Source organism: Ciona robusta, chromosome 7, assembly GCF_009617815.1.
Source record: "Ciona robusta chromosome 7, ASM961781v2".
NCBI lineage: Eukaryota > Metazoa > Chordata > Ascidiacea > Phlebobranchia > Cionidae > Ciona > Ciona robusta.
In genome coordinates, this window is record NC_143241.1 from 5,041,404 (window position 1) to 5,056,616 (window position 15,213).

At 35.8% G+C, this 15,213-nt stretch overlaps 1 protein-coding gene and 1 pseudogene across 2 annotated transcripts; both read right to left on the minus strand.

The window, feature by feature from the left end:
* Positions 1 to 1,266: 1,266 nt before the first annotated feature.
* On the minus strand, positions 1,267 to 10,753 carry LOC149734061 (uncharacterized; annotated as a pseudogene). Its single transcript, XR_016385335.1, has 11 exons — positions 7,710 to 10,753; positions 6,990 to 7,128; positions 6,009 to 6,196; positions 5,440 to 5,513; positions 5,140 to 5,236; positions 4,645 to 4,759; positions 4,036 to 4,153; positions 3,592 to 3,706; positions 2,914 to 3,123; positions 2,601 to 2,723; positions 1,267 to 2,533 (listed from the first exon to the last, which is right to left on the minus strand). The product of XR_016385335.1 is annotated as an uncharacterized LOC149734061 (transcript).
* A 345-nt stretch (positions 10,754 to 11,098) lies between these two features.
* On the minus strand, positions 11,099 to 15,162 carry LOC149734062 (protein saal1-like). The gene is made up of 9 exons (XM_089881564.1): positions 14,897 to 15,162; positions 14,557 to 14,658; positions 14,091 to 14,174; positions 13,611 to 13,690; positions 13,360 to 13,538; positions 13,204 to 13,299; positions 12,755 to 12,874; positions 12,175 to 12,385; positions 11,099 to 11,794 (listed from the first exon to the last, which is right to left on the minus strand). Exons 1-9 carry the CDS (start codon positions 15,023 to 15,025, stop codon positions 11,350 to 11,352), a joined length of 1,446 nt encoding a protein of 481 aa, XP_089737690.1. The 5' UTR covers positions 15,026 to 15,162; the 3' UTR covers positions 11,099 to 11,349.
* Between the last annotated feature and the right edge of the window lie 51 nt (positions 15,163 to 15,213).

The window sequence follows — 15,213 nt, forward strand, 5'->3', positions numbered from 1 at the left end:
TGAATGAATGAATGTGCTTACTTATTTATTTTCGCGTAGTCAGGCAACGACATTCGTTATAACACGGGTGTTCTATTTCATACACTTAATGGCCGCTTACGAGTTACCATCAATAAATTAGGGGTAACTAGGTTTTTAGATTTTTTTAAAAAACATAGCTGAAAAAAATTAACTCATAACGGGGCGCTAGTTTGTCGAAATTGGACAGGAAAACACATATGCCTAAATGGTAGCAGGGTCAAGCCTAGAACTTATATTCTCTTAACTGGAGACAGGGACCACATCGGCGAATGAATGAATGTACTTACTTTATGCTCGTGTGGCCGGAAAATGACAGCAGTTATAACATGGGTGTTTTGTTTTATACACCTCGTGATATTACGAGTTACCATATGCATGTTACTTTGTTGATAATTTTTGTTGTCGAAGTTCTACTGCCGTGTTCATATTGTTGCATTAACCTATTGCTCATCGTGTATGGTTACCAAGTAACCAACTTTGCGGATTTTTATATTGGCAAAACTATTAGTGACCACTGAAAACATTTCCGCCACCCTACTACATCAATGTCGATGTGTAAATATATTCGCCGACATTGATATAGTATATACTAGAGACTGACGATGCCGAAATATATTAGGCGAAATATATTTCTCAATTACCATTAGCGGTTGGACTTGATTTTTGTTGGTTACGTTTTCGTAACACCAGATCTTTACTGTATAGTAGGGTAAGGGAAAACGGGACACTTTCTCATTATATTGTCTTGTCCCATTTGGTAGTAAACAAAGAAAATTCAAAGAATTATAAAACCATATCTTCACGACTCCCATAGACCGTTTAAATGTTTAACAATTAGGATGTTTGGATATTTTTTGTTAAAAGTGTCCCATCTTCCCCCACCCTACTTTATATATATATTCAGTCTTATTAGGAATTATTAGAAAAAATTATTAGAAAACAGTCCCTCACCCTACTTTATATATCAATGTCGGTGTGTATATATATTCAAATCGGTAGCACATAATATTCGAATATTCCGATCGTTTGAAACAATTACCAACGGTCTATAGTAGTCGCGGTTTTATAATCCTTTAAATGCTCTTTGTTTACTATCAAATGGAATGAGAGAATAGAAAGAAAAGATGTTCCATCCTAATATATATATAGACAGCATCAGAGCGTACGCACTGACCGCTGAACATGTATTAATAGATATACTACTCTGTACCTGAAACATATTATGAACAAATGCTAATGACAATATCGAAAAAGCAGATATTTAATATAAATCTAGATAACAATATTTTGAACGATTTTAAATTACAAAATAATTTGCATTTTACCAAATTAAAACGAACTCTCGTATACTAAAAACTTTGAAGATATGAAAAAAAGTTGTAAAAATATACACGTCTTCACAAGTTTTATGTATGTACATAAACAAAAACCGTATTTCAACCGGAACCGACTGGATTGTTATGAAAACGATATATTTTTTTAAGTTTACCAGGCGTTTTGTGAGTGGCGAAAACTTTAAAATCGTAGGTTGGAATAATATAATTGCCTTGTTATCTGAATCAACTAATTTCAGAAGTTCTAGAAATCCAGCCTTAGCGTAAATTATATAATTTTACAGCTTTAATTGGGAAGTATTGTTGCGAAGATTGGTAAGAACAAATGGTCGTATTAGTGGCCATAAATGCACCAAAGGGTTTTTACCAATAAAAATAAAAACTACAAAATAACATGTGCAAAAACATCATAATATTTACAAGAGGTTTGTTACTTAATAATGTGGAATATTAAACATATTCGGCAGTTATAGGTAATACAAGTATAGTACTGTGGGGTAAGATAGATACTGTTAGCACATAATATCCAATGTTTCCTAATCGTCTTTTGAGAAATTAACAGCAATTAACAATATTTTAGAGTCATGAGGATATGTTTAAATGATGCTGTGAAAGTTCTTAGATTACTACCAAATGAAACGACAAAAGAGAATTAATCATGGACCATCTTACCCCAACCTACTATATATTTTGCCCGGTACCAACAGCACCAGAACATTAAATACATTTTGCGTTTATATTGTTTCGACGTTTTACTGATAAATTTGTAACGCGGCCCCGTTCGAATTTTTTTCTTTCATCGCGTTCTGGAAGCTGTCTACGTCATCCAGTGTGACGTCAAAGTTGATGTCGTCGTCATCGGAAAGTACAGGATCAACTTCCGAGGATCCAGAAGAGGACGTTGGATTTTCGTAAAACTCGGTGATCGAATTCGTCTCCTCCGGGATCGTGTCCAGAGCAGGATCAATCGGATGTTGGTCATATCTCATTACTTGCTCTTCTTCCTCTTTCGGAGCAAAATTCCCGTAATATTCAATGTTGTTTAATCGATCATACGCATCGTGTTTCTCTTCCTCCATAGCAGTGACGTCATCATACGTTGTTATGACGTCAGCACGAGGCGGTTCCTCCCTCGAACATATCACCTTCTCTGTACATAGACATCGTATTATCTTCACCTACGTCATCAATGTCCGATTCGTCATCTGATGACGTCAGCGATGGAGATTGACTCTCTAGCTCCACTGCGGGGCCGATGTCATCCAGATTGAGATACCGCATGTTTTGAATTTCCGGTGAGAATCTTCCATTGCGTGTTGGACGTGTGACGTCTACTTCAATAGCGGATCTTTGCTTTGGAGGAGGTTCCTATGAAACGAATAAATGATTGTAACTAAATGAATGGAAGATTATTTGTGCGCGGTCAGAAAACATCAGCCGTTATAACACGGGTGTTCCGTTTCATACACTTCAGCTTACGAGTTACCACGCTTATAAAATTGCTCTTCAGTGCCCGCTTACGAGTTACCATTAATAACACAACTTACAACCAACGTACCTTGTATGAAAGAGGCGTCGACTTTTCCCTGCTTAACCTAAAATGCATTGCGACCATTCCGTCGCGCTTGCACGCCACCCTCGCGGGTTGATTTCCACCGGTTCCGGCCTTCCATGCACATTCCGGTAAATGCTGCTGGAGATGACGTAGATGAGGAATGACTTGGTAGGATTTGCGAGTCGGACGTCCACGACTGGGACATCACTATGCCTAGTAATTGGTTGGGATGAAAAAACTATGTTTTAGAAAGTGGTGTTTAATTAGGGGTATAAATAATTAAACCTGTTGCGTAACAAGATTGTATTATGGTGTTGATTAGAGATAGGAAGCAGTTAAAGTGTTGTCAACTGGTTGCAAATCGGTTTTACTAATTATTCGACTTCTATTTTGATCTACATAAGACCTAGGTTTAGGTCAGAGTTGGACCATTATCCTGACAGCCACGGTGCTACAACCCCTTTATTATGAATACTAGGTTGATTCAATGTGTGTTAAGTGTATTGTCTAAGAGCGTATACGCCTATTAACATCGATTCCAGTATATTTTGGTTACTATGTGTAAGCGCCGAACCACCCAGCCTGTCTATATTGTCAGCTATACAAAAAACACACAGAGAAAAACAACTAACAAGTTGCACTTCATACGCAGAAACGAAGTCCGAAAATATAATAACTCACCTGGCAAGTCTAATTTAATATCAATTTCGAAATTATAAAGATCGAAATCGAACTCGGGAATTTCATCTTCGGTTTCAACATTGCTGTCTTGTTTCTTACTTGGCGTAATGTTTAACTGCAATGTAAAAAATAACTTCTACTATTCGAATGAACAAAGGTGAATTAATAAAATAAGAATGAATGTGATTTATTCCTTCTCATGTGGCCAGGCAGCAGCAGTCGTTGTTCCATTGGTGTTCTGTTTTATACACCGCGTGCCCGCTTTACGAGTAGGTACTACGTGTTCAATTTATGGAAATGACGTTGCTATTTTGGGCGATAAACTCCAGAAGAAAAAAAAAACACTTAAAAAAATACAAAAAAAACACTTAAGAATAATCACTCATTGGAAACCTCAGGGGTAACCGGTATACACCACGGCTCCGAACAAATTACTTTACTTACCTTCACTGTTGTGCCATAAGGAACGGATTGAGGGGGAACAACAATGTCGGATTTATCAGGAAGATGTATAACACCATCACCCCCTGAGCCCTTCCAATCGTTCTGTAGTTCCGCCCAACTAAACGTAAATTATACTTTGGGTTTATAAATAGACACACGAGGTTGGATATATGGCATACAACAGATCCGCTTTGAGGAAATTCTATTTTTTCTCTACATGGTCATCCATAGTAAGCCATGGGCCATGCGTGTAGGAGAAAGTAACTTGAATGTAATGAATGAATGAATAAATGTAACTCACTTTATCCTTGCGTGGCCGTAAAACGACTGTAGTTATAACACGGGTGTTATTACACCTCGTGCCAGCTTACGAGTTACCATGTATTTTACTAGTGATTATTTTTGTGGGTAATTATTTTTTTGGTAATTTTTATTTTTTTTTGTATGGCTGATACTTTGTTGGACAACCCATTATCTATGTGGATATCTTCTCAATAGCAGACACTTTCTATGACATATAACCATTTAAAGTCTAAACCCTACGCTATACAGTACCATAAAAGTCATCGTAACCGGTTGATTAAAAATAATTTAAACCCTATAATGCACCTTGCTTCCCCGTTTAAATAGTATGTTGGGGTTTTCCCTGTAACGTCATCAGAGCTTTGTGACGCACGTGATGACGTACGAGTCAACGAAGATTGTGATTGGCGAGTCGTTCTTTCTAATAAAAACAACTAAGAATAAATCATCGGACCATAGCGTCCATAACTATTTATGTATAGTAGGCAGGGTTAAGGTGGATATAATGTTACCACATACTTAACCGTATTTGCAAACAGTGTTTTAAACGAGTTAACAACGACTATTTGAATCGTGAGGATATGGTTATATATGGGTGGAGAACGATGCGATACATTTTCACTTTATTTTTTTCCCCATTCGGTAGCAAACAAAGAATATTCAAAGAAATATAAAACCGTATTCTCACGACTCATTAGACGATTGTTAATTATTTAAAACACAGTCACCATGATAAGATATTAGGTGCTAAAAGTCTCCCATCATTCCCCACAGTACTAAATATAGACCCCACAGTAATACCTTCAAGTTCTCGTTCTTCGCATAAAAGTATTTCCCGAATATCATCGGTTGCTGCAATTTCTGAAGCCTTTTTTCCATCTTTGTCACGTATTCGAACCTATATGTGCATGCGATGACGTTAAATAAATTATTCTTTAGTTTTCACAAATTGCAGTAACATAATTATATATAATCGCATCTTCACGACTAAAAGAGCACTGTTGATTTTTAAAAACACGATTAAGAATTACGAAATTTTATTTCAACAGTATCCATCTTACCCTAAAGTATTTTCTACTAAACGTTTTACTGCACACTTGCCTTTGCATGGAATTTGAGCAAAAGTAGAACAGATTTGTTTCCAGTTTTCGACGCGACGTGTAGAGCGGTTTGACCTATAATGTACAACTGTTCTAAATCGCAATAATATAGGGGAATATATATATTGTACTGTCCGTATTGCATACACAATCACCGACCATATAGATGGATGAATAAATGTAACTTATTTATCCCCGCGCGATAGAAGGGTCGGTTCAACCAAACTCTTTAACATACGAGTTTTTAGTTACACGCAGTTCGTATATACCTACTAACAAGATATGATGTGTTCTTTATGCATGACTGACAATTTAACAATTCATTAGTGACCATCACTGGGTTGGAGTAATGATCGTTTGGTAATGTTTCAAAGACAGAGAATGTATTTTACTGATTTTTATAAAATAAGGGATTTCGTTGGAATTTTAAACTATAGATACCGCATCTTATACTTTCTTTGTTTTTCAAGTTAAAGGTAACGTTTACAAAGCTACAGAAAATATTCAACCTCTATCATATAAAAAATATGAATTACGTTTTTATATTAAACTGAACATAACATGTTATACCGTCTTCATTTTTCAAGTTGGGATTCGCCGCAAATCGTAACAACATCCCTGGTAACATTGGATCAACTCCCCGCTTGGAGGCGCACAAGTGTAGAGGTGTATTTCCGTTAAAATCTGCCACGTTCGGATCGGATTCAGCTCGTAGAAGAAGCTCAATAATTTTCCATTCATTTCCACCGTTAATAGCGCTAGAAAATAAAGTTTTTAAATTTTAGGGTTAGTGGGCTAACTTGGCCCAAATCCCAGACCTTTAATAAATGGTTGGGGTAAAGTGGTACACGTTTTTATTCTCTTTTATGGTCTCATTTGTTAGTAAACAAGAAATGTTCATACAGTTGTATATTCATATTCCCACGACTCTTAACGAGCTTGTTAATTGTTTAACAAACTATATCTATCTTACCCACAGTAGTACTGTATATCTCCACAAGGCTGGAATATATACTTTACGTATAACGTAGTGTATAGAAATTGTAATTTTTCGAGAATTTATGCGGCCGGTCGATTCTAAACGTAGTCACGCAGGTGGTAAGTGAAAACAATTGTAATTTAATTAACTAAATACGAATTACAATGTTTGGAATTCCAAGTCTAGGTATAGACTATATGCGTGTGTGGGCGTATTTAGGAGTCGTACGTATCAATAAGCATAAACGAAAAGCAAACAGTTTGATCAGAACTGGTAATTTACTAATACTGTGGTGGATACCGTTAGCACACAATATCCAATATTTCCTAACCTTGTTATAACAATTAACATCGCTCTTTTAGAGGTGTAAGGATACGGGTATATATAATTCCTTGAATGTTCTTTGTTTATTACCAAATGGAATGAGATAAAAGAATGAAAACAGATGTCATCTTATCCCAACCTGCTATATGCCAACAGAAACAAATTATGACTATACTGACACACGTCTTATATACAAATACATTAACACAATATATTATATTATAAACTTAACAAAACAAAGTTCCAACCTGTGCAAAGCAGTTTCCCCGTTTTTATTTTGTATTTTGCAGTTTGGTCCAGCATTTAGCAAAGTTTCAACGAATGATATATTGTTATAATAACCAGCCGCTAGGTGGAGTGCCGTGTTTCCGTCTTCGTCGGTTTCATCTGAAATCATAGAATGTATCGGTCAGTTGTTTGTAAAAACAACTTAATGACTGCATATAACTTATTTATCCCCGCGTGGCCGGGCGGCAACATGCCTTATAATTAGCACGGATGTTTTGTTTCATACATCTAGTGCCCGCTTACGAGTCACTACACACGTAAACTACTTTGGGTTTGTTTTTCGCTTTTTTAAAATTACTTTTGGATTGTTTTTCTCTGTAGAAAAAACCTCTGGTCAGTAAAACAATAAACAACCACGGCAAATTTAGGTAAAATCACGTATAACACTACTATATATATATATAACACTCAAGGAGAGTGTTATTTGTTGTTCAAATTCGAGGAAACAAACATTTGTATTTATTCTGTGTTGCTAGTAAAGCTTTGTACACACGGATGTCCTGTTACAGTTATACAGTACACAGATATACCTCTTATAACAAACAGTAAACACGCGTATACGCTTTTTCACTGTTTTATGTTAGCCGATAAAAATAAAACGATAAAAATGAATGAAAACAGAAACCACGTTATTCATCTTACCCTACTCTACTAAAGGTACGAACATTAATTCTACTTACCGACATCTTTTATATGTTGCAATAACTTAGTTAACACGTTGACATTATTCTTCGTCTTAGCTGCTGTATGTAACGACGTCCTTGATCTTCTTTCACTAAACTTTCGGTTGGGATTTGCTCCTCTCTTCAGCAAGGAGTCCACCTTTTTCACCATCCCTCCCTCCGCTGCCTCACTGAGAGCAACATCCCTTTGCTCCGGAGTCATGCTGTTCCCCATGGCTACAGATTTATATTATACGTCTGAAATGAAACATATTGTGAAAAATAGGTATAGTGGGGTGGGGTAAGATGGACACCTTACATTCTATTTTATCGTTCATTTAATAGTGAACAAAGAACATTTAAAGAATTATAAAAACGTATTCTCATTTTACGCTTCTGTTTTGTTCATAGGCGTGTTATAACGTCTGTTGTTTTACCATTACATTCCTACTTTTCACTTTTGTATATATACTACTTTGACCTTTGATCATGTGACCGAAAAGGCAAAACAAAGTCACTTATTCATTTTTCCATAGGTTCTGCCGCATAAAACAAGAGATACAGATCTATTACTAACACCTAATAGGCTACGCAATCACAAAACAAATGCGTTAAAACCTTTTTCTGGTTTCAAGTTCTCACATACTTTCATGGCATAGGAAACAGGTGTACAATTTTAACTGCCCTTTATGAACCTATCAAACCTGTAGCTACCACTATCACGCTTCTGTGAAGTTATTACCGCTATTATATACTCATATTTCAAAACTAGTCCTATTTACTACGTCGTACATGATCTTCGTATATCCCACTCAATATCAAAGCATTTATATTATTACAAATCTACTTAAGAAATCGTTACAGTCATTTATTTTCACTAACAAACCCGCAGCTGTTTCCTTTCTAAGCAACTCAACCGTTCGACGTATCAAAGCAAGCTAAAGTTCCACCGAAATTAAACGGTGATTATAGTTTGTTTATTTTATGGAGGAGCTGCGCAGCTCGTGCTTGTGGTATATTGTATATAGTTTCATATGTTTTGGTTAGATGTTGAACGGCGTTTTATATACTGGCGCAAATCACGAAATGTAAGACTAAATCCATATAGACAAGACAATGATCGTATAGAATCATAGACTATTACTTCGGGTGAACCAACTCATAGTTTCATTAACCGTGTTTATATGACGTTACGTTTTGTCGCTTTCGTTTTGTTGTTAGTTATGAATGAATAAATGCATAACTTGCTTTATCCTCGCGTGGCCGGAAAACGACAGTCGTTGTAATAAGAAGTTTTCTGTTTCATGAAGCAATTTTCAAAGGACACCTGCGCCCATAACGATTTCACATGCGGGAGCTTCGAACCGCTAACCACTGCGCCACGGCGGAACGGACTTCTACGGCAATGTTTTAAACTCCGGTAGGCTACTATAAGTAAATTAATACTTTTTTTTTCGGTGAAATGAAACAGTGATACGTGCTAAACTGTCACGGTTAATATTACTTGTTTCCTAGTTGATCCTGCCTGTACTGATAAGCTTGTCTCAAAGATTAAGTAATTACAAGTATACGTGCACTTTTACAGCGAAACTACGAATACCTCATTAAAAAAAGGAAAACAAACCGAAAACTGTTAAAAAGTTAAAAAACGTAGACTAACTTAAAAAACAACAAGTAGAACCAACCTACATACAACAGGAAACATATCGCTACAAATAGTTCACTGCCTTCTAACCACTAGCGTTCTCATATGATTAATGCTTCTCATAAGCGACAATACTAAATTCCTAAACCCCGTACGCAAACATACCTTCATCTTCCAAGGTACGTTCAGGTGTGCTTAATGGGCGTCGTGGTTTAAGCGAGACTTTACAATGGCTGAGCTCAAACAGTGGGTGGAGTTAAACAACCAAATTACGTTATTTTGTTCGCCGCAAAACGTTCGAAAAGGAGAGTTACGGAAATGATTTAATACAGCACGAAAGTCAAACGCATCTACGTACATATTGGTAAAGCGAACAATGTCAATGTTAACGTGATACTTTCCCTTTCGCTAAAAGTCCAAAGTTTAAAATATCTAACATATAGTAGGGTGGGAAATTTTTTTGCACATATATAGAATTGCGAAACTGCATCTTCGCGACTCACATAGACCGTTGTTAATTGTTTAAAACATGATTAGGATATTTGAACATTATGTGCTAAAGGTGTCCTATCTTCCCCACCCTACTATACTGCTGTATACCATGGCAGTACTTTATTCAACCACAATATCCAGACATGTAACTTACATCATCATCAATATAAACAAACCCACGCGAAACGCTATCTGCCCCTATATATATCACTCTATAATTAATTTGATGCTTCATATTCTGATATTAAGTTAGATAACGAACCGATCTTCTTATTAAACTCAACTGTCCTCAATTAAATCAGGTTATCATACCAAATCCTCTTAACAGTAAACGGCTACACTGCATACTGATTACTTCGGCAAAACACGTTGAGTTTAAACTGCCACGCTTTTGCTAAAAGGCAAAACTAGTTTGCTCGAGCATGCGACGTGTTTTTCAGTATACGAAATCCAAACAGTTGATAAATAGCTCAAAGAAAAGATACAGTGATATGGTAGCAGAAATATCGGAACTTAATTAATATTGAGCTCATTAACATTTGCCTACTCTAGTTCCCAAGCTGTAATTACTCGCGTACCGTTTTCTGTTTCGAACATTTCTAATGTGTGCTGGGAGCTACAATGTTTGTGTTATTTACTTCATTTACTGCTGGCGTGTTTAACTAGCGCTTCTGCCATTTTGAGAAATCAATATAAATCACATCAATATTTTCCATGTCTTAATCTTCGCTATCATATAGGCGGGTGGGGGAAGATGGGACACCTTTTTATTCTACTTTCTTGCCCAATTTGGTAGTAAACAAAGAAAATGCACAGAATTATAAAAGCATATCCTCACGACTCCCCTAGACCGTTGTTAATTGTCTAAAACACGACCAGGACATTTAGATAATATGTGCTAAAGGTGTTCCATCTTCCCCCACATCACTGTATATTGTTTCACTGTAAAAGCTTGTATAAAACATACCTTACATTTAAGTACCATATCATGTGGGAACCACTGTTCTATATAATCACTGTGTTTGCTATTCCAACCACAAGGCTTGTCCTTTATATTTACTCAGGTGAGGAACCAATTTACTGAATATTTCTCCATCTCTGACGTAAATTATGTAGTAAACAAAGAATCTTTACAAAATTATATAACCATATCCTCACGATTCTAAAATATTGCGGTTTTTTTTTATAAAAAAAAATTAGAAGTTTCTATATGGTGCTAACCGTATTCATCTTACCCGAAAGTAGAATATATATACATCAGCAATGCGTCTTGAAAATGTAATGAGCTTTATTAATGTTCTACAAAACTGTAAATATTCCAACAAACCGATTCTGATATGCTTAATTTGTCATATAAACACAAATAACTGTCACCGAGTTGTAACATGGATAAGGGAACATGCTACATAATGGTTACTTTACAAAACAACTACGCTATGTTGGAAAATAGTGAGTTTTGCGTAGGATTTAATTTGGCATAAAACATTGGCAGTGCATGAAATTTAGTTATAACCGGTTTTATCAAGTTACAGAGTCGGATTTTTTCTGCGGAGATTGAGTGTTGTTTATGTTTGATTTGGACGCGAATTGCAGCAATTCTTCTGCGAGTTCGCATAATATTACAGACGGAAGTTTAACAGCTCTTGGGCTCTCTTTAGCGGCGGGTTTTTCATCGTTTGCTTCGCCGTCAGTGGGCGTCCTATCTAATGACGGGCTGTCACATTTAGGCGTGTGTTGTGGCGTGTCGGGTTGAGACAGAGACTTAGGCGTCCCTGATGGTGTTATAGACTCACTAAGTTTAATAGTATTGGTAAGAAGTGGGGTGGTTATTCTGGGAGAGTTTTTCCCACCAACAAGAGGAGTTTTAAACTCATTAGGAGGTTCTATTTCATCTGGTACAATGATGGAAGACATTACTGACAAAGCTGATAAAACTCCTTTTGCAGCTAATACTGTCTTTGAGAATCTGTTAAAATTAAAGGTAGAACTAATTTTTACTACAAATACAAAAGACAGGATAAACAGTAATTGTAATAAATCTTCTAATGAAAACTTTTTTTGACTGGCCGACTGAAATCTTTTTTGATTAATATCATTTTAATACAAAATATGTGCAAAAACACAGATTTTCTAGTCAGTTTCAATAATAACATAAAGCCCATATGCATGTATAAAAATGCTTCATTTCAAATGCTTAGCTTCTACCAGTACCACCACTGATGTTGATTTAGGTATTCTTAAAACGTAAACAGATTAAAACCAATTCAACATACATATCCAAATTAAGCGGTGCTGACTAGAAATATACAAACACACCAGACCACATAAATCATAAAATATTCCTACCTGATGAGAATTCCTCTTTCTTCATCATCCAAGTCCTCTCCATCTTCATCCATGGATTCAAACACAGCCGATGCGGTTGCTAAGCAACAAGACACCGACACTTCACTGGAGGACATTGTGTTGGAGTTGTCGTACTCAATCTTGGGGTGAAAATTCATCCATTGTTCAGTTAACATGGAGAGAACGGAAACTACACTTCTTCTTTGCTTAACTATGGTGGAAAATGAGGTAAAACAAATGCCATGGCCCATGATACAAAATATAAATTACTATATAGTAGAGAGATAGGCATTACATCATGGCCATTAGGTTTTTAATTTTAAGCAAAATCTGCGGTGATATTGTTAAAATGCATTAATACTCAGTCATCAAACAAAGGGAACCTGATTAATTAATTTGGTACCTAACAGCAGAATAAAAACATTTTTACATAAAAAACTGGAATGTCAGTCCCAACAGCTTTTACCCTGTTGTAACACAAACAAAAGTATACACAAGAATTAATAAGGTTTCCTAAACTACATTTTATTAACTATAGAATGTCACCCCAAATTTTACTAAGTTAAAAAAAACTTGACACCTATTAGACTTCTTCCCAGGTCAGTTTCAGTTATCGTATGCAATGCATGTAATGGATGACACAGTGTGTGAAGGGTGCTGGCTTCATTGTAAAGTTGTCCCAATGCTTCCAACAATGAAGCTGGAAAAAATGAACAATAATTACTTGAATTTTAAATACAAAACAATACAAAATCTGGTTATAATAAATGCTATAAATTTATTTGCAGTTTTGTCTGCTATACACTCTTTTCAAACCTCATGACCCAAAAAGCAGTTTTAAAAGTTACATACATGGTAACTTGTAAGCTGGAAAAGGACAAAGGTGTATCAGAAACAGAACACCCGTGTTATAACAACTATTGTTTTCCAGCCACACGTGGATAAAGCAAGTTTCATTTATGCTATAGTAGTAAAAATATATGCAAGGCCTAAATTAACTGTATTACACAAACTACATATTTCACATACCAACAAATTCCTTTGTTGAGAATTTTTCCAGAACTTTTTCTGGTGATAATTTAAACAACTGGTCCAAAACTTCTGACAAAGAACTCAGTAATTTGCCTGAAGGTTTAAAGAGAAATGAATTAAAATTATATGAATACACATAATCTATGGTTTTACCATTAGTTGAGCAGCTCAAAATAAATATGGAATTTTCGTGCAGATCCTTCACGTTTTCCTCCGCAGTTTCCACCCAAAGATTTGAGGATTTTTGGTCAGCCAGGCAAGTTCTTAAAAGCCGGACTGTTTCCAGAAGTGTCCGAGTATCAGATGCAGAAAGTAGAGCTAGAATAACAGATCTAAAGTAGAAGAGATCTGTAAAAACTGATGTTGCGCAACACTGGTAATAAAACCCATAAGATTTAGGTCACCTTAGGTCAGATAGTTTGCTGATAGCTTCACATGCTGTGATGCTGCACGCCATGTTTGCAAGGATACCAACGCAGATCTCCTGCAGAAAGAATTTCGATTGATCAATACTGTTAAATAAATTACCTAACACCACATCATAAAAACGCAAAAAAAAACAAACAATTCTATTCTACGTGGGGTCCTACTGGTTCTGAGATTTAGGGCACAGTTGGTTCATTAGTTACCCCAACAGCCAGGATGCAACAATCTATTGTTCTATTCTAGTGGCCACTAAATTAGGAAAGTGTCACATATGCCTATGAGTATCATTGCATCACATTAAACCTCTTATTACGATAGGTTTAAACTTAGCAACATCTGCATTCTGCATGCACACTGACAGGAGTTTAATTTTTGATTATTTTTTAGATAGGTATATCGGTTCAACATAAATATGGAACAGTTTATAATATATACTGTATGTATAAAAAAAAACTTACCGTCAAGCGAGGTGCTTTGCTTTTCACAATAATTCCATACAAAATATCCACTATATCAAAATCCAACAAAAACACAGCAACGTCCTATGAATATATTAAGAATATGTTACTCTGTGTGGCAGGAAGGACATGAAATTTAGCAAGTCTGAAATCTTTAATATAATTAAGGAATCACTTTTTATAATAGAGTAAGCTGTAAAATCTATTAACGCAAGCCAATGAAATGCACATAACCACCACCAACCACTGCAATTTTTTGAGGATACAATATGTCAATATTATAGCATTAAATGTATATATTTTATTAACTCAAATACGCGTAGAGCTGTTAGTACCACAGTAATATTTTTTCTTTTCTTCCACAGTAGCGAAAAAAGGGTAGTACCACAGTATTGTTAAAATTTATAAGCTCTGGTTCATGTGAAAGCTATGGGATATTTTATATTTAATTCATCCAAGTATATACCTTGTCAACACATACATCCCATAGTTTACATGCAGAGTCTTGTAACGACTCAGGGACATCTAGTGGAGGCTCTGCGTCTTCATCGTTGTGTGTTTTAACCTCCTGTAACATTAGGGGTTTGTAAACTATTGTTTTCTATTTAGTGTTTTAAATAGTACATTAATTTTATTGTGTATAGGCAGAGACCCAGGGTATTGTATAAACAGGCATCTTGGGGTTATTAATCTCAATTTGTCAGTTACAGTGCACAGACTAATGAACATTTTACCATGTAGTAGTATTATATCATTAATAGGTCTGATATTTAATATAATTCACGTTTAAACACAATAAAACATACATTTATAATTTCCATCAAAGTAGTTAGCACCCAGTGTTTGCTAATTGCCGTTCCACCAACGCTGTCGGGCCTGTAGACCTCACTGTCTTCCTCAAACTCCGGGGGTGGTGATGGATTTCTGTCTTCCATGTCTTATATCATTCTTAAACAAGTTCCGAATCCAATATTAACGGTGTTTCAGGATTTGTTATCAAACAGTATAACGCCTGTAGCAAAGCCATGTGCAAAATTTATAAAGAACTTTTTGGTAACAGCCAGCGCGCGGCAAAGCAAACTATATACAATGACCTTATAATAATTGACCTAAAAAAAGAAAA

Excerpts from the sequence above, each read along its gene's own strand:
- LOC149734062 (XM_089881564.1), bottom strand. The coding sequence starts at position 15,025 with ATGGAAGACAGAAATCCATCACCACCCCCGGAGTTTGAGGAAGACAGT. Across the intron at positions 13,539-13,610 it reads AGCAAACTATCTGACCTAAG|ATCTGTTATTCTAGCTCTAC; the intron begins GTGACCTAAATC and ends CTTCTACTTTAG. Across the intron at positions 12,875-13,203 it reads CTCAACAAAGGAATTTGTTG|CTTCATTGTTGGAAGCATTG; the intron begins GTATGTGAAATA and ends CATTTTTTCCAG.